Raw genomic sequence first — 20,185 nt, forward strand, 5'->3', positions numbered from 1 at the left:
GTCTCTTCCCTTTCCTCCCACCACCGAGCCACTGTAGAACCCTCTTTATCTTACATGCACCCTCATCAAGCCACAAACTGTTTTTCAAAGGAAGTCAACTCCATACTTCTGTCTCCATCATGGAAGAACTCACAAATAACACATAATATATGCCTCATATCGCTTCCCCGGGGACCAACTTTCACAAACCCTGAGGGATGTAAGCGTCTTTCTGGCCTAACAGATCCTTGTGGAGCCAAAATCACACACACAAAAAAGTTAAAACAGCCAACCAGTCAGAACAGCAGACGAGTCCTGAGTTTTCTTTGTTATTGTTGTTTTTTTAAGAGGGATAATGAATAAACAGAAGTCCTGAGCTTAGAAAATATGAAGAAAAATGATTGCGACCATCTTCAACTTGGGGAGAAATTGTACAATCTTTCCGTGACCCAGCACTGTCCTCTAGAGGCCGTATCTAATTTGTTCTTGAGTACAAAAACATGTTTAAGCAATGGCATCAAAAACAATATAATTAATCCTTGTAAGTGCCGTATTCATGGAATGTTAATGCAGACACTATTTCATAACCTAGAAGGATGTTTACATTTGAATACCTTTTTCATTTTAGAGTAGTTTTAGAAGAGCTCCCACAGACCTCTGTCACCCAGTTTCCTCTATTTTTTTCCAGCCTTACTGAAGTATGCTGGACAAATAAAAATTGCATATATTTAAGGTGTACAACATGCTTTGATACACATACACCTTGTGACATGGTTACCACAATCAGGCTAATTACCATATCAAGTCACTAGTTACCTTTTTCGTACATGTGGTGAGAATACTTGAGATATGCTCTCAGCCAATTTCAAGTATAGAGTAATTATTGACCACAGTCACCACGCTGTCCATCAGATATTGTTTTTCTTATCACTGAAAGTTAGTACCCTTTGACCAACATTTTCCCATTTCCCCCACCCCTGGCCCTGGTTAAGTACCCATCTACTCTCTGTTGCCCTGAGTCTGGCTTTTGAAAGTTCTACATATAACAGAGATCATGCAGTATTTGCCTTTCTGTGTCTGGCTTATTTCACTTAGCATAATGTCCTCCAAGTCCATCGTGTCGTTGCAAACAGCATCCTCTGCTTTTCTAAGGCTGAATAACATGCCATTGCACACACACACCTTTTTTTTACCCATTCACTTGTCTACAGGCAACGCTGCCTCCATATCTCAGCTACTGTGAATGACACTGCAATCAACATGGCAATACAAGTAGCTCTTAGAGATCCGATTTCACTTCTTCCCGGACTCATACCCGGAAGTGGGGTTGCTGGATGATATGGTAATTCTATTTTTAGTTTCTTGGGAAACCTGCATACTGTTTCCCATAGCCGCTGTGCCAATTTACCTTCCCACCAACAGGGTTTGAGGGTTCCTTTTTCCACACTCCCCCCGACACTCTGTCTTTTTGACAGCAGCCGTTATAATAGGTGTGAGGTGATATCCCACCGTGGTTCTGGTCTGCATTTCCTTGTTGGACAATGATGCTCTTATACCTGTTGGGCATTCTTATGTCTTCTTTAAAAAAAAGTCAGCTCCTTGTTCTCCATGTTTTAATTAGGTCATTTCTGTTTTTGCAAAGGAGTTTTCTGAGTTCCTTGTATGTATTAAAATGTTAACCCCTTGTCAAATGTATGGTTTGCAAATATCTTCTCCCATTCCATAGGCTGCCTTTACATTTTGCTGATTGTTTCTTTTGCAAGCAGGAACTTTTCAGTTTGATGTAGTCCCACTTGTTTATTTTTCTCTTTTGTTGCCTGTGCTTTTGGTATCATATCTAAAAAATCATTGCCCAGACCAGTGTCAAAGAGCATTTTCCCTATGTTTTCTCCAAGTCTCTCATTTAAATCATGAATCCATTTTGAGTTGATTTTTGTGTATGGTGTGAGATAAGGATCCAATTTCATTCTTCTCCACCTAAGTAACAGTTTTCTATCACCATTTATTGAAGACACTGTCCTCTCCCTATTGGCACTCTTGTTGAGGATAGCTGACCATTTATGCATGGCTTCATTCACAGGCTTTGTATTCTGTTCCAAGTCCATATGACTGTTTTTATGCCAGTACTACACTGTTTTGATTACTATTGGTTTGTAACATAATTTGTAATTTCATTTGTAATATAATTCCTCGATTATTAACTCTTACATTATAATACACTTGTCATAACTAATGAATCAATATTAATACATTAATAGTCACTAAACTCCAAATTTTATTTAGATTCCATTAGCTTTTCTAAAATGCATTTTTCAAATACGGTATATTCCAATGTCATAAAAGAAAAACAAGAAGAATAGGGCAGATGTTTACTCATGCTGATACCTTGATCTTAAACTTTCAGCCTTTAGAACTGTGAGACAAAAAATTTCTATTGTTTAAGCCACTCTGTGTGGTGCACCATTAAAGTGACTTCAGCAAACACTGTAACATATATTCTAAATATATATGGCGTATTTTTATCCAAAGACTTTGAATCACTATCAAGCAGAAGTCTGTATACCTATCAACTGGAGATTAGCAGATATTCAGAATTCAGAACTATCTTTCACACCTGTAATCATAGCACTTTGGGAAGCCAAAGTGGGTGGATCACCTGAGGTCAGGAGTTTGAGACCAGCCTGGCCAACATGGTGAAACCCCATTTCTACTGAAAATACAAACATTAGTTGGGCATGGTGGTGCACACCTGCAGTCCCAGCTAATGGGGAGGCTGAGGCAGGAGGATCGCTTGAACACAGGAGATGGAGGTTGCAGTGAGCCAAGATTACCCCACTGCATTCCAACCTGGGCAACAGAGCAAGATTCTGCCTCCAAAACAAACAAACAAACAAACAAAAACTGTATTTCACAGAGTTGATGCAGAAAAAATGGTGCGATCCAGACCTACTTTCTCCAAGAGAAAACTCAATTATACTTAAATGAATTAAAGAAAGATCCTGTAAATTACATCAGACATGTTTGAAAAGACTACAAAGTCATTGCATTTCTTCACTTAGAGCAAAGTCACGTTGGGAAAATCCACTTGACTTCTTTCTGTATCACAGTCTTTTTTAAAAACTGGATGTTCTACAGGACTGGGTATGAAAAGTAAATAAATAAATAATTTTAAAAGACATCGGCCGGGCGCGGTGGCTCAAACCTGTAATCCCAGCACTTTGGGAGGCCGAGGCGGGTGGATCACGAGGTCAAGAGATCGAGACCATCCTGGTCAACATGGTGAAACCCCGTCTCTACTAAAAATTACAAAAAATTAGCTGGGCATGGTGGCGCGTGCCTGTAATCCCAGCTACTCAGGAGGCTGAGGCAGGAGAATTGCCTGAACCCAGGGGGCGGAGGTTGCGGTGAGCCGAGATTGCGCCATTGCACTCCAGCCTGGGTAACAAGAGCGAAACTCCGTCTCAAAAAAAAAAAAAAAAAAAAAAAGACATCACCTTTCTTATAGAAAAATATCACAAGATACTCCCCATGTTAGACCAAGAATAGTTAAGAATGTTATTAAAATCCACCCTCTAGCTTTAGCATCCCCATGTCTAATACAGGGGGAACTGTAACCTCCAGGATGGCCGTGAGGGTGCCACGAGATATGACGGTGCTTTGTAAGAGTCTATGATGATGAAGAGGTGTACACACTTCTGGTTCTATGGCACGCAATGGCACAATTTCCTAAAACAATCAATCACTGGCCGCTGGTCTCCGCCACAGAAGCGAGAAGGCGAAGGGAAGTCATCATTTGGAAAGCGTCACGGTAAGATGCACACACTGTGCCACCGCTGTGGCTCTGAGGCCTACCACCTTCAGACGTGGACCTGTGGCAAATGTGGCCACCCCGCCAAACGCAAGAGAAAGTATAACTGGAGTGCCGAGGCTGAAAGACAAAATATCACCGGGACTGGTCACGTGAGGCACCTCAAGATTGTATACCGCAGATTCAGGCATGGATTCCATGAAGGAACAACACCTCAACCTAAGAGGGCAGCTGTTGCGACGTCCAGTTCACCTTATGAATTTCAGCAATTAGTCATGTAGTAAATGTTCTGGTTTTAACAAAAATTCCAAAAATAAAAAAGAATCCATCACTGGTGCTGACATTTCAGGCACATCCTCACTGACCCACCATGTAGACCCACCTGTGTATACAGAAGTTGGGCTCTGCCACCTATCTGTAAAATGCCACGTGGAATGTGGCAATTAAATCAGATAATGTATGGAATTGCTAGGCACATTTCATACTTTCTCCCTCACCCCTTGGTGCCTCGCCCCACGTCTAGAGGACAAGGTGTGTGGGTCAGCAGTGATGCCTCCACCTCTGCTGTTTCCCCACGTGGCCTCTTCAGACTGAAAAAAAAGGCGAGAGTAAAAAATATTCACCAAACTCCACATCCCTCCTCTTCAAAAGACAGCAGAAACTCACAAAACAAATACATCCTGTTACTGCAAACATGAATGAGGCAAAGTAAGTCAAATCTAGTTTGTTTCTTCTAAGAGAAAGGCCGAGGAGGAACAGTAATTTTAACAGTAACCCAGGCAGCATTTGTGGATGTAAAGGAAAACCTCTGCCGGAAGACCCCTCAAGTGCAGCCTGATGAAAGCATCATTCGCAAGGCATTCCTCTTAATAGTGTGCCAGCAGGTGTTCACCCGGAAATCCACGGCCCTCGCACGCCTGGCTTCTCCTCCTCCAAAGAATGAAGGTGGAGTAGGTGACCTGAAGAAAATATATAGCCTTCACTGCCACACAAAGGGAACCGAATGAGGCTCACACAGTGCCTTCCGGCACTCTGCGGTCTCCCTGCTTCCTCTTCCCCCATGTGGAACCAGCTCAATAAATACTGTGGGACTTTTAAATAATATCAACATTTATCTCAGTCTCAAAGCATGTGGCAAATACTGTGCTTCTCACTCAAATTTGGTATAAGTCAATTTTCTTAATCCGTTTGGATTTGACGAAATACAGGCACAAGGAGGTCAAGTGCCTATTTGAGGGCAGCGGAGTCGGTCAGGTGTTTTGATGGGATCACGGCCTGGGGTTCTTCCATTTCCATAGAGAAATCATCAGGCCATCTCTTTTCTCATAGCAGGATTATTTATTTTAATGCTGAACCCACTAAATAGGCACAATAAAACACACCGTGAAAATTCATTTCTCCCCAGTGACATAACAATCAGTCAATAAACGGAACTATTTCATGCTTCACAAAAAAAAACAAGATAATGTCAGTAGCTAAGATGGTCTATAAAGCACCTACATTTCAACTAGTTCCAGGTCACCAAGTGAGATACGCATTCAAATCTGTTTTAACTATTTTTAGTAAAAAATATATAAAGCACAAGATAGTTCATATTGGGCTCTAAATAGTATATGTACAAATTTTAACATAAACCATATTTCAAAACCAAAACATAAATACAATTTAGAAAATATTTCTCTCCCTTGAATAGAATAAGATCACAAAAATTAATTGGCATTTACTAAAAATGTTGTCTTTACAAATAAAAAATTTGAAAGCCACTTACTTTAGAAAAATTATTTATTCTAGGCTGGGCGCAGTGGTTCACACCTGTAATCCCAGCGCCTTGGGATTACAGCGAGGATGGCCTTCCTCCAGGTTCCAGTACCTCTTCCCTCATTTCTGTCCGAGACCTCATCAGAATTGCCTTTACCATCCGTATTTCCACCAACATTCTGTTCTTGTCTACTGAGATCACCTCTGAGAAGACGTAGGCGCTCTCTACAGCTCTCTTCTCTGAGCCTTCACCAGAATCACCTCCCGTGCTCTGTTCACAGCAGTTCAGGCTTTTCTACCACACCTCAAAGTCTTCCAGCCTCTACCCGTTATCCAGTTCCAAAGCCACCTCTACGTTTTCGGGCATTTGTTATAGCGACAGTCCCACGGAGACCAATTTCTGCCTTAGTCCAGTTGTGCTGCTAGGATGAAATACCTTAGACTGGGTAATGTATGAACAGCACACATGTACTGCTGGCAGTATGGAGGCTGGGAAGTCCCAGCTCAGGGTACCAGCGGGCTTGGTGTCTGGTAAAGGACTAGTCTCTGCTTCCAAGATGGTGCCTTGAATGCTGTGGCCTCCAGAGTGGATGAACACTGTGATCTAACATGGCGGAAGGGACAGAAGGGCAAAAAGGGGCCTAGCTAATTCCCTCCAGCCCTTTTATAACACTGCTAATCCCATTCATGAGGGACCTACCCTCAAGACTTCATTGTCTTCCAAAGGCTCCATGTCCCAATACTATCTCACTGGGATTAAAGTTCCAACATATGAATTCGGAGGGACACATACATTCTGACCACAGCATAATAGAAACATGGCAATTAAGTTTTACTGAATATAAGGGACAAATAAAAACATTGCCCAAATGTACAAAGGGCTCCAGGCTGTCAGCTATGACCCAGGGAAAGGATTACTGAAAATTATTCCAGTCTAACTTCTTACTACCATCAGACTGGTTTGTCTATAGTACAATCTCATTCAAGAAAAACAAATCTGAACTAAAATAAACCGCAAATCTCATCATGTTATTCTCATTTAAAGCCCTTCAGCAACCCATCACTGCCTTCGCTTGCTGCACAGGGCTCTCTAAAACTTGAAAAGGGCCTCTACTTGATTCAAATAATGTTTATCATGCGGTATCCATGATATTAAAAACTGTTAGCAGCCTTTACCGATGGATGAATGGATATGTGATATGGGATATTTATTCAACTGAATATTGTTTCTATTTATTGATATGGTTATTGCCATATAATTAAATATTAGGAAGCACTTAAACTCTGACTATAGAATACTGGCATGAAAAATATTAATATTAGTAGACTTGTCACTCTGTATCCATGATGGATTGGTCCCTAGACTCCTCATAGATACTAAAATCTGCAAATGCTTAACTTCCTTATATAAAATGGCACACTATTTGCATATAACCTACATATAACCTCTGTATACTTCAGTGGCTTATTATTTTTTTCTTTTTTAGAGACAGGGTCTCATTCTGTTGCCCAGGCTGGAGTATGGTGGTGCCATGGTAGCTCACTACAGCCTTCAACTCCTGGGCAAAAGTGATCCTCCCGCCTCAGCTTCCCAAGTAGCTGGGACTATAGGGACAAACCACCACGCCCGGCTAATTTTTAAATTTTTTTGTGGAGACAGGGTCTCACAATGTTGCTCAGGCTGGTCCTGAACTCCTCGCCCCAAGCAGTCCTCCAGCCTCAGCCTCCCAAGTAGCTGAAACTACGGGGTGCACTGTCATGCCCAGCCCATCTTAACCACCGTTAAGTGTACAGTACTGCAGTGTTAACTACATGTACATTGTCGTGAAACAGATCTCTAGAACTTTTTCCTCTTGCAAAACTGAAATGCTATACTCACTGAACAGCAGCTCCCTTTTCCCTCCCCCCACTCCCTGGCCACTACCACTGTACTCTGTTTCTAGGAGTTGGACCATTTTGGATACCTCATAAGTGGAATCATACAGTATTTGTGCATTAATATTTATACCTACAGTGACCTTCAAACATGGATTTGAAATCCACAGATCCACTTATCCATGGATTTTCTTCCACCTCTGTTACCCTGAGACAACAAAACCAACCTCTTCCTCCACCTCCTCAGCCTACTCAGCGTGAAGACAGTGAGGACGAGACCTTTGTGATGAGCCCCTTCCACTTTTGGACAGTAAATATATTTTCTCTTCCTTATGGTTTTCTTAATAATATTTTCTGGCCGGGCACGGTGGCTCACGCCTGTAATCTCAGCACTTTGGGAGGCCGAGGTGGGTGGATCACGAGGTCAAGAGATCAAGACCATCCTGGTCAACATGGTGAAACCCCGTCTCTACTAAAAATACAAAAAATTAGCTGGGCATGGTGGCGCGTGCCTGTAATCCCAGCTACTTGGGAGGCTGAGGCAGGAGAATTGCCTGAACCCAGGAGGTGGAGGTTGCGGTGAGCCGAGATCGCGCCATTGCACTCCAGCCTGGGTAACAGGAGCGAAACTCCGTCTCAAAAAATATAATAATAATGATAATAACATTTTCTTTACTCTGGCTTACTTTATTGTAAGAATTCAGTAAATAATACATATAACATACAAAATCTTTGTTAACTGATTGTGTATGTTATTAATAAGACTTCCAGTCAATGGTAGGCTTTTAGTTTAAGTTTTGGGGGAGGCAAAATTATACTTGGATTTTTAACTGCACGGGGTCAGTGCTTTGAACCCCCATGTGGTTTAGGGTCAACTGTAGTTTATTTTGCTCAGTGTAATATCCTTAAGTTTCATTCACATAACAGCATTTCTTTCTTAAAATGTTGGTTTCTAAAAACTAGATAACAGAAGGGAAAAATCATTTTGCTGTAATACTGAGTGGAAAAGGTAAAATATTCTGACTGTGTCTGAGTGATGTATACAAGAGAGAGCATTCCCTTCCTTTTTTTCTTGTGCAATTTAATTAGCATGCATTTTTATAATGAAAACTCTGCAATAACATGGAGATATCATTTGTGATATGACTAGGTGGAAAAAAGCAATATTCGGAATTTTACCTACTGAACTGTTACTATAAGATTATAGTTCTGCCAGGCATGTGGCTCATATGCTCACACCTGTAATCCCTGTACTTGGGAGGCTGAGGTGAGAGGATCACCTGAGGCCAGGAGTTCAAGACCAGCCTGGGCAACATTTCAAAGCCCTGTCTCTACAAAAGAAAAAAAAATTAGCTTGGAGTGGTGGCAGATGCCTGTAGTTTCAGCTGTTTGGAAGGCTGAGATGGGAGGATCACTTTAGTCCAGGAGTTCAAGGCAGCAGTGAGTGATGATCATGCCATAGTACTCCAGCTGGGTAACAAAATAAGGCCCAGTCTCTAAAAAAAAAAAAAAAAAAAAAAAAAGAATATGCTAACAACAAAATATTACAGTCCAGTTAAAGACCTACACAGAAAAACGATATGTAAGGAAGTGTACCAACATATTAACAACGATTATATTAAGGTGATGGGACTGCTGGAAAGGAATTTCCTATTTATTTATAATTTTCTGTAATCTGGATATTACTTACACAATAAGAAACCTGGACTAAAGCCGTACTTATTAGTCTATTACCACGATTGATCGTGTTCTACATGAAAACACATTTTATTTATTTAATAGAGGAAGAAAACACTTCTGCAGATTTCCCTGAGTCATGTCTTCCTGCTACTGATCATCCTGCTTTAGCATCATTTAATGTTTTTCTACCAATTACAAATAAGCAATACTCTCAGTATGTGCTTTTTACAACATATTCCCCTCATTGCCCCAAATTTACCTAATTCTACTCAGAAGCTATGGCTGGACCTGGACGGTAGCCATTACTAACTAATAGGCAAAGTGCCATCAGCTCTATAACTAAATTCCAGCACCTAACATTAAAAAGATCAGAGCAGATCGATTCCATTCTCCCATGTCTCCCAATGCCAGGATGTGTAGGAACAGATAAAACATGTATCACCCACTATTTCAAAACAAGAAAATAACTACTCCCACCCTTTCTCAGTCTCTGAGAAACTTGATACAGTCAAATTACAAATGATATAAAGTCCCAGGGCTCTTCTAGAATCAAAATGATGTAGTTCAGGTACAGATGGCTAGAAATTCCCACTTCACCAGGATGTAGATTACGTACATTTTGTTCTAGCAACTCAAAAGCCAATTGTGAAGTTTCAAAGAAAAAAAAAATCCAAGGATACTTAACCAATTAAGAATGATGAGAGATGGAGACCTGGGACCTCTGGGGCTTGTGGTGTGCCTGGTGTGGTGTGATACTTTCCATCAAGATGAATAGCGTAGGAAATGACTCAGCAGTGTCATTATATTATTTTAACTGGTTACAGGAGTATCGATCACACTCTGACATCACAGTTGTCTCAACACTATAAATTTGGCATTAAACCATTGACCACAGATAGAAAAAAAACTCTTGACATTGATTTGCGGGTTTCCTCACTCAGCTAACTGAGTAGGGACTGAATACCATCTCCAATATTTTTAAATGCATGTATTGGGCCGTGCACAGTAGCTCACGCCTGTGATCCCAGCACTTTGGTAGGAAGACACAGGCAGATTGCTTGAGCTCAGGAGTTTGACACCAGCCTGGGCAACATGGTGAAACCCCATCTCTATTAAAAAAAATTAGCTGGGTGTGGTGGAGCAAAACCATAGTCCCAGTTACTTGGGAGGCTGAGGTGGGAGGACTGAGCCCAGGAGATGGAGGCTGCAGTGAGCCATGATTGCACCACTGCACTCCAGCCTGAGCAACAGAGCAAGACCTTGTCTCAAAAACAAAGAAAAGAAAAAAGAAAGAAATGTGTTGAAACTTTTGCTGTTCATGTTGTTAGAATATTTTAAATTATCCCGACCCAAATTGGCATGGGGATTTTTTTTTTTTTTTTAAGATGAGGTTTCACCATGATGGCCAGGCTGGTCTTGAACTCCTGACCTCAGGTGATCTGCCCACCTTAGCCTCCCAAAGTGCTAGGATTACAGGTGTGAGCCACCGCGCCCGGCCAGGCATGGGGATTTGTTCTCTGGGTTTCTTGCCTCGGTGTCCTTGGTTCCTGGCATATGGAAAATGCTCACTAATTATTTGGTGAGTGAATGAGTACCAGCTCGCAATCATTTTAAATGGCTTTTACTTACAGTAAACTTGGAGTTTGTGAGCACATGAGTCAGATCTAGCTCTGCAGTGCTCTGCAAGCCTGAATCTCCATACATTCTGGTACCAGCATTTACAGAACTTACTCTTATTACAGATCTAATAATTGTGCTAAATTGTATTAAGTATTAGGGCAGAAGATGAAAGACAACAAGTCTAATTACCACTAGAATATGGCTCATATTGGAAGCTGTGAAGCAGATGGATGAGTGGCAATAATCTAGTAGATCTAGAAAACTGAACCCAACACAGTAGTGAGTACAGAATCTTCGGATCACGAGGTCAAGAGATTGAGACCATCCTGGTCAACATGGTGAAACCCTGTCTCTACTAAAAATACAAAAAATTAGCTGGGCATGGTGGCGTGTCCCTGTAATCCCAGCTACTCGGGAGGCTGAGGCAGGAGAATTGCCTGAACCAGAGGGCGGAGGTTGCGGTGAGCCGAGATCACGCCATTGCACTCCAGCCTGGGTAACAAGAGCAAAACTCCGTCTCAAAAAAAAAAAAAGAATCCTCAAAAAGCACTGGTTACTTCTGGAAGTGAGGGCGAGGGAGCAGGAACTAAAATTAGGAGAACTAGGGTAAAATATGTCTGAAAAGCTGTAAATCCCCTCTCAGTTTTTCCCACTGAGTGCCTCCCTCCATCCCAGCAGGAGTTTAGAGATTTACCTTCTAAAGAGTGTGAAAAAGAAGGTGTGTGAACTGGCAGCAAGATGCTTTTGCCTCCAAGCAGAAAACTGAAGACTATTCCAAAGAGTCAAGCCTGCGCAAGAGAAAATCCCCGAAATTCAGATGTTGGTGATTCCCAGATTACCCAGTGATGAAGTTTCAAGTTGCCAAGTTCCATGCATGTGTTTGTTGTGAACTGATAGTCAAGGTTTATCAGACACGGAGGAAAGCTGCTAACATAAACAAAGACACAGATAGCAACTTGGAGAAAATGCATTATGCAAAGAGAAGAAAACTTCAAGTAAACTACCACTGTTCTCTTCAGAGCTATGAAACAGGGACAGGGTGCTATTTAGAAAAGAACATTCGACGAACAAAAACAAGCTACTGGAAATTTAAAACAACAGAAGAGAGAAACTCAATAAAAATACTGAAAGAGAAAGTTCAGGAAATCCACCAGAGAGAACAAAAAGATAGGGATGAAAAATAAGAACATTAGGCTGGGCGCAGTGGCTCACACCTGTAATCCTAGCATTTTGGGAAGCTAAAGCAGGCACATCACTTGAGGTCAGGAGTTCAAGACCAGCCTGGCCAACGTGGTAAAAACCCTGTCTCTCTCTACTAAAAATAAAATAAATAAACAAAAAAAGAGTATTTAAAACTAGTCCAGAAACACAAAAATGAATAATAGGAGTTCCAAAAGAGAGAAAAAAGAAAACAAAACAATCACAAGAAAATTTCCTGGAACCAAAAGATACAAGTCACCAGTTTGAAAAGGCCCACCAGGTACCTAACACGTAAGATATGTGTTCACACCAAGGTAAATCACTGTGAAATTTCAAACACTGAGGAAAAAAGACTGTCCAGGGTCTCAGGAAAAAAAAATTAATGGTTACGTACAAAGGATTGGGAATCAGAATGGATCTGCACTATCTCAACAGCATTACCAGGAACATGAAGACGAGGAGTGCCTTCAGAACCCGGAATGGAGACCTGAAAAAAACCCAAATCAAGTTAATGAAGAAAAATCCATTGACTGTAGAACTCTGTCTAGCCAAAGGTTCGCTTCGTCTCTTTCAAACATACAAATCTCAAAAATTTTACCTCCAGGGCACTCTTTTTCCAAGAAGCTGTTAAGAATGTGTTAAAATGCTAGAGGAACTAGAAAGAGGAAAACCCGGGATATAAAGAAGTCCAACCCGGAAGGAAAACAGTGACTCCCAGGAATATCACAAAGATCTAGGAATGACGGCTGCGCACAGATGTCGAGGTCACCATCACATATTGACGGCAGTTGTCTAGAGGGACAGCTTTGCTGAGGACTATCAGTGCCGTGGTCTCCCTGCCATGGCATCCTCTTTTTATCCAAGAACAGAATTCCAGGATAAGCCTGGCCTATTCTTACCCATCACCGGCCTATCTTCACCATGTGCTGGCCAAGTTTCTGCTCAGTCTTCCCCCACTCCTTGGATCTGATGAGAACCTTCATTTCATTCCTAAGTAGTTTCATGCTTTGATCTAATCCTGAAAGCTAGGGGCAGGCCCTAGTGAGCTTAGGAATAGAGAGAGCAGCCAACTCCTTTTGGTCACATTTGTCCATTGGACACCCGGTTCACATTACAGCTCTTCCATTTGACAACTATGGCAGCCATGAAAATTCTATTTCTTTCCTTCCTTCCTTCCTTCCTTCCTTCCTTCCTTCCTTCCTTCCTTCCTTCCTTCCTCCCTCCCTCCCTCCCTCTCTTCCTTCCTTCATTCCTGTTGAGAGCTGGGCCAGATGCAGTGGCTCACATTTATAATCCCGAGCAGACTGCCTGAGGTCAGGAGTTCGAGACCAGCCTGGCCAACATGGTGAAACCCTGCCTCTACAAAAATTAGTGGGGCGTGGTGACAGACACCTGTATTCCCAGCTACTCGGGAGGCTAAGGCAGAATTACTTGAACCTGGGAGGTGGAGGTTGCAGTGAGCTGAGATTGCGCCAGCTGGGCAACAGAGCAAGACTCTAGCTCAAAAAAAAGAAAAAAAAAGAGTTGAGATCCAGCTCTGTCACCCAGACTGGAGAGCAGTGAACCATGATTGTGCGTCACTCCCGGGCTCAAGCAATCCTCTCACCTCAGCCTCCCAATGAAATGCACCTCCTAAATCTACAGGCACTGAATTGCAGGAAATGTAATTGAGTGATGATCCCAGCCATCGCATTTGAGCCAAGGCCACACTTCCCATGGGCTGCTCCAGCCAATGATGGAGTGTGAAATCCCAGCATAATCTGGCTGAGGAAGTGCTGAGCCTAATAAGGAAAGAAAAAGACTATGCACTAAAACAGCAGAAGGAATTAGGTAGCAGTTGGAATAAGCTCTGTGAATATTTTTCTGCATTTGCATACCAACACAATTTACTCTAATCAAATTCTAGTGATCAATTTAATAGCAAAAGGAATTAGGTAGGAATTGGCTCCTGAACTAGGAGCTAGGGGAGTACCCCTGAGATTGGACGACGGTGCCTGACCAAGACGCCCAGAATATAAAACTGGATGAGTAAGAATTCATCAACTTCAGGCACTTCCGCAGGACACAGACTTAACACTCTGGCAAGGCCCCCAGGAGATGGGGCAAACTTGCTGCTAGGGGGAGACCGGGAGCGAGTGCTCCCGAATGTGGAGTGAAGTGGCCAAACCAAGCCGACAGCAGTGGGTGGGCAGAAGACTCACCGGAGGATTCTGTTCCATGGGAGGGCTCAGCCGCGCTGCTCACCAAGGGCATCAGGCTGGTGAGAAAGGCACTGGTGTCTTCTACAGGCCGGGGTTGACTAGATTAGGTAACTGCAGACCCGGGTTTGTTAAATCCATGGAATGACTTGCTAGCCAGCTCTCCACACCCAGCTAACAGAGGCCAAGCAGAGTTGTTTGAGCACAGAAGTTAAGGGGGCCTCATACAATGGCCAGAAAGATGGAAGAGGGAGCCAAGGGGAAAGCTGGAGATGGTTAATAGAACACAGAGAACACAGCATGCGCAGGAGCAACACAGATGGGCAGCCAGCAAGGTGCTGCCCGATACCCACAACCACAGAAGGGCAAGTGTGGGGAGTGGAGGCTGCGGATGGCCACTTCAATAAAAAGTCACAATCCCTGCTTAGTTCCTACGCCTGAGTCAATAATGTCACCAAACACAGGTCTTATTTTGAAATCACCTTTTAGTTTTACTTTGTAATTAATTAAAGTTCTCCGTAATTACACTTTGGTTGAAACTTCAAGACATAGACCTCTAAATAACCTTTCCATTTGTATGAAAATTATCTCCTTCCAGCTCCCATACCCTGAAGACCCCAGAAGGCTCTAATTTAATATTAAAGGAAGGATTACTTGGTAGCCTATATGTCAGTAAGATTTTTTACTAATCCTCACAGTTGCCAGTTTTTGTGATATTCCAAAAAGCAGAAAATATTTGCAGGAAGTTACTAATTATAGAACGTGAACCGTAGGGATCAAAGTTAAATGATTCTTTAAATGATCAATTTCAAGAGTAACACCAGATTTGAAATTGATCTTCAGGAAGCAAAGGGCTGAACATTATAAAAATTAAAGAGAAGGGAATGTGTCGACACTAAAGGTCAAGTATATGACAACCAGAGAAATAGGACACAGGTTTCAACTTTTTATAGAACAATATTTTTTTTGAGACAGAGTCTTGCTCTGTTGCCCAGGCTGGAGTGCAGTGGTATAATCTTGGCTCACTGCAACCTCTGCCTCCCGAATTCAAGTGATCCTCCCCGCCTCGGCCTCCCAAGTAGCTGGGATTACAAGTATGTGCCACCACGCCCAGCTATTTTTTTGTATTTTTAGTAGAGATGGGATTTCACCATGTTGGCCAGGCTGGTCTCAAACTCCTAACCTCAAATGATCCACCTGCCTCAGCCTCCCAAAGTATTGGGATTACATGAGCAAGTCACTGCACCCAGCCTTATAGAACAATTTCAAAGCATATACACACACATACATTTAAATAGTTTGATCTCTGAAACTATTACAGAACATTTAGCAATATGACATTTACCCCTAGATGCTGACTTTTATGGGGCTTTGACTTTCTAAATCTGTTTACATAAATTAACTATTTAATGTATTTAAGTATGTACAAATACATACTTGTATTTATCAACTCAAATTTTTGCTTTTTTCTCACTCATTTATGTGGAAAAGCTCTTAAAAGGTAGTTATACCCAAAGCTGCTTATCACTACGATTTAATTAGAGTAAAGAGTGTTGGTATACAAATACAGAAACATATTTACAGAGCTTAATAGCTCAGCGGCCCCTATTGGTACATAAGTATTCTAAATACCTGCATCTCAAAGGCTGCGTCATGTGCCTTAAAAAAGAGTAAAAATAAAATAAAACTTAAGACCTAAGCACCCACTGTGGCTAACTGCCCAAACCAGTGGAGATACTGTCCCGGAGCCACCTGGAGTGTAAGCAAACTCGGATCTGTACTGCGTGTCCACTAAGTAACAGCTGATTCCTCAGTTATTACATTTAATCCTCATAAAAACACTTTCACATTATTACTCCTTTTGCAGATGTGGAGCCAGGCTCTGAAGGATTAAGTGGCTCACCAAAGGCCACATGGCCATAAGTGGTGGCTGTGGGGCTTGAACTCAGATCTTCAAGTTCTAGATGCAGTATTTGTTCTCTTTCGGCACAGAAGCCCATAGATGAAGAGTTGGCAAGCTTTTTCTGCAAAGGGCCAGATGGTAAATATTTTAAGCTTTCCAAGTCACAGGTCTTTGTTGCAACTACTGAACTCTGCCCTCGTAGTCAGAAAACAACCATCGATAATACATAAATAAATGAGTTTAGCTGTGTTCCAGTGAAACTCTATTTACATGCACAGGTGGTGGGCAGGATCTGGCCAGGCACCATGATTTGCTGACTCCCAACAGAGATTAAAACAGACAAACAAACCACAAAGGGACTCGACTCTAGAGATTGTCCTCTTCTGACCTTCAGAGGCCACTTACTTTCCTGGGCACGTGATGACTGTGATTTTAGCCTCTAGTTCTTAGCTCTTCCACGGTGCCCGCTTGCTTTTCCCTAATGCTAATCCCAGCCTTGTGCATAAACCCTTTAAGGAGTAATCAGTATTTTTTAATGTGAGCATCAACTCAGAAGAAACAACCTTTTTCTCTTCCTCTTGGTAAAAATAGCTTTACTGAATCCCAAAACGTAAACACAATGTGTTCTTACAACTTAGATTCCTTTACTGAATATTTCTAAATGCTTAAAAAAAAAATGATACTGCCAGGCGCGGTGGCTCACGCCTGTAATCCCAGCACTTTGGGAAGCCGAGGTGGACAGATCACAAGGTCAAGAGATCAAGACCATCCTGGCTAACATGGTGAAACCCTGTCTCTACTAAAAATACAAAAATTAGCTGGGTGCAATGGCACATGCCTGTAATCCCAGCTACTCGGGAGGCTGAGGCAGGAGAATTGCTTGAATCCGGGAGGTGGAGACAGTCATGAGCCAAGATCGCGCCACTGCACTCCAGCCTGGCGACAGAGCGACACTCCATCTCAAAAGAAAAAAAAGTGTTATTTCCTCAAGTAAATAAAAATTCCTTACTGCCCCTATTTCTGCTTCTCTCCCCTTTGAACTGGCATTATTTACCATACTCCTTTCACCTGCCAACAGCCTTTCCGCAGACGGTCAGCCCCTGGTATCTACTGGCCTTTCTTAGCTAATTTTACAGAGAGGATCGTTTCTAAAGTGGGTTCCTTACGTGCTACTTGTTCATCATCATTTCTTCAAGATCTGCTCTGAATTCTTTCAGACCCTGTTGGTTGACTAATGTGAACAGTTATCCCGGAATTTCCACCGAGCACATTCAGTAGTTTAGGGTATTGTTTTAGTTTCAGGAAGGGTTGTTGTTAATTACAAGGAGTAGTTGTCCCGCGAGGGAATGCTGAGTGAAACGTATCGCAGACTCACCTCTGCAATCAGATCATGCAGCTCTCCTTCACTAGGGCAGCATCCCAATGACCTGATAATTGTTCCAATCTCTCTGGAAAACAAAGTTTTCAATGGGTTCAGAATATAACCTCTGCAAAGCCTATGTTTCTCCAAAAGATCTCAGAGCACATTTTGTAACGTAGGAAACCAAATCACTCCTATATTGCGTCATGATTACAAAAGATGTTTTCTGGGGAAAGAAAAGGGAGGATAAGTGAGCCAAAGGAAGATGAAAGAAATGGTTTCATTGACTGGCAAATGCAAGCCTTACCTGGGCCAATATAAAAGAGTTCCAGAAAGAAAAAGAACTGGTAGCCATGTACCAGCTGACTTGAAGTGTTACTTAACTTTTTTAAGCCTCAGTTTCCACACCTGTAAAATGGGGATGATAATGTCTACCCCAGAGTGCTGAGGTGAAGTTTACATTAGTATCCGAGTGTTAAAAGCATGGCCTCTAGTACCAAACTGCTAGGGTTCAAATACCAGTCCTGTGGCTTACTAGATAGGGCAGGCCACCTACCTAATCAATGTGTGTATAAGCCTACCCGGTAGGTAAAACACAGTGACCTCCTTGAACTGGGCTGGGGGACACTACGGGTTAAATAAGAAGAGCTATCAGAATAGCACAACTCCTAGCAGAGCAGCTACTCAGTAAATCTTAGTTACTTTTTTTTTTCTTTTTTTTTTTGAGACGGAGTTTCGCTCTTGTTACCCAGGCAGGAGTGAATGGCGCAGTTTCAGCTCACCGCAATCTCCACCTCCTGGGTTCAGGCAATTCTCCTGCCTCAGCCTCCTGAGTAGCTGGGATTACAGGCACGCGCCACCGTGCCCAGCTAACTTTTTGTATTTTTAGTAGAGACAGGGTTTCACCACGTTGACCAGGATGGTCTCGATCTCTTGACCTCGTGATCCACCCGCCTTGGCTTCCCAAAGTGCTGGGATTACAGGCGTGAGTCACCGCGCCCGGCCCAAATCTTAATTATTTACCTCTCCCTGCCCCCAGAATAACATAGTTCAATTCAACAAATAACCTAAGAAAAGTATACATGCTATTCAATACTCTCTGAATATTAAGACAGAGGGGTTGTAATTGATTATGAAATACTTCCATTCAAAATTATTAAAATTAAAGTTGTAATGTTTGTTAATTTAATTTCACAAATATTCGCTTAACTAGAATATTTAATTTCTTTACCATTCTGGATAATTTTAGTGGGATTATATTCAATAACTGTGGAATATAGGGTTCTTTTCACTACTGATCTTCCTTCTTAATAAACGAAGGGCCAACAAAATATGCAATATCCTTATATCAAGTATATTTCCTTTTTTCCCCTTTTTTCTTGTTTTTTTTTTTTTCACATAGCAAAGGTATTATTATTTACAAAGGATCTTGCTCTCATTGTCCAGGCTAGAGTGCAGTGATGTAATCTCGGCTCACTGCAGCCTCAACTTCCCAAGCTCAGGTGATCCTCCCACCTCAGCCTCCCAAGTAGCTGGGATGACAGATGTGCACCATCATGCATGGCTAATTTTTGTGTTTTTAGTGGAGACAGGGTTTCACCAGGTTGCCCAGGCTGGTCTCAAACTCCTGAGCTCAAGAGATCCACCTGCCTCAACCTCCCAAAATGCTAGGACTACAGGAGAGAGCCACTCCGCTCCACCTGTCAACTATATTTCAAACCTCCCCGACATTACTCTAGACATTTCTGCACTGTTTTTCATGCCTATGTCCCTCATCTAGGCAGGATCTGAACATGATCGTATTAGGAGAAACCCAAAACTTTTTATAAGACGCTTTCCAGAAGGCCCTACAGGTATCCCGTAAAACTAGGTAACACCGGGGCTGGGCGCGGTGGCTCACGCCTGTAATCCCAGCACTTTGGGAGGCCAAGGCGGGTGGATCACGAGGTCAAGAGATCGAGACCATCCAGGTCAACATGGTGAAACCCCGTCTCTACTAAAAATACAAAAAATTAGCTGGGCATGGGGGCGTGTGCCTGTAATCCCAGCTACTCAGGAGGCTGAGGCAGGAGAATTGCCTGAACCCAGGAGGCGGAGGTTGCGGTGAGCCGAAATCGTGCCATTGCACTCCAGCCTGGGTAACAAGAGCGAAACTCCGTCTCAAAAAAAAAAAAAAAAAAAAAACCTTTAATTGGTCTTGATAAGTAGGGGTACAAGACTTAATCGGACTTGGAAAAGTCACGTGACTGATCTGCTACCTCAAGTCTTCTACAATTCATATCTGTATCCCTGGTTTGTCTTTGGAAATGGGATGATGAAGAAAGTCGCATTGGAAGACTTCTCTGTCCTCTGTGTAGCACAAGGCAAGGTCTTTAATGGGACAGAAGGTGGGACAGTCGGAGCTGTGTCTGGGCTCCTCCGTCACCTCACACCACCACCACCTGCCGCCAGGTGCAAGAGCTCAAGATGGCAAGCCTCCTCCTAGCGCTCACATTCCAAAACCTGCACTCCTCCCGTCGTGCTCAGTATTTCTGGGTGGCCCCAGAGGCCCCCTCTCTTCTTCCCCATCTGCCGTTTCTGCAGCCGACTGACCTCTGCTTCTGTACCAGCCTCCCTTGTCTCAGGCTTCCTGCTGCGCTCAGTCAACGTGAGGCAGGGCACTGCACTCTTCTGCTGTGTGACAAGCTGCCCACCACAGTGACTGAGTCAACACGGCTGATTCTTTTCCGCCATTCTGCGGGTTGGCTGGGTGGTTCCTTCACTAGTTTGGCCCAGGCTCACTCACGGAGCTGTGCTTGGCAGTT

General features: G+C 42.7%; 2 protein-coding genes across 9 annotated transcripts in view; one reads left to right on the forward strand and one right to left on the reverse strand.

Moving 5' to 3' along the window:
* The window catches only part of LOC108589208 (large ribosomal subunit protein eL37-like), a 28,657-nt gene extending 23,207 nt beyond the window's left edge, over positions 1-5,450 (forward strand). Inside the window, exon 2 of the mRNA XM_035280624.3 lies at positions 1-5,450. This exon is cut by the window's left edge and continues 21,650 nt beyond it. Coding sequence (XP_035136515.1) covers positions 3,649-4,068 — 420 coding nt within the window. The 5' untranslated portion in view covers positions 1-3,648 and the 3' untranslated portion in view covers positions 4,069-5,450.
* Positions 1-20,185, reverse strand: part of DRC8 (dynein regulatory complex subunit 8) — a 122,989-nt gene that overhangs the window by 44,013 nt on the left and 58,791 nt on the right. For 3 of the 8 annotated variants that reach the window (XM_054248260.2, XM_054248262.2, XM_078357192.1), the window contains 3 exons: positions 17,397-17,469; positions 14,122-14,292; positions 12,315-12,407 (listed from right to left, as the gene is read on the reverse strand). In XM_054248260.2, the coding sequence (XP_054104235.1) occupies positions 12,315-12,407; positions 14,122-14,139 (111 nt within the window). In that variant the 5' untranslated portion in view covers positions 14,140-14,292; positions 17,397-17,469. The remainder of the gene's footprint in view (positions 1-12,314; positions 12,408-14,121; positions 14,293-17,396; positions 17,470-20,185) is intronic. The other 5 variants (XM_078357191.1, XM_078357193.1, XM_078357190.1 and 2 more) reach the window with 3 other exon arrangements.

Source organism: Callithrix jacchus, chromosome 19 (assembly GCF_049354715.1).
Source record: "Callithrix jacchus isolate 240 chromosome 19, calJac240_pri, whole genome shotgun sequence".
Taxonomy (NCBI): Eukaryota; Metazoa; Chordata; class Mammalia; order Primates; family Cebidae; genus Callithrix; species Callithrix jacchus.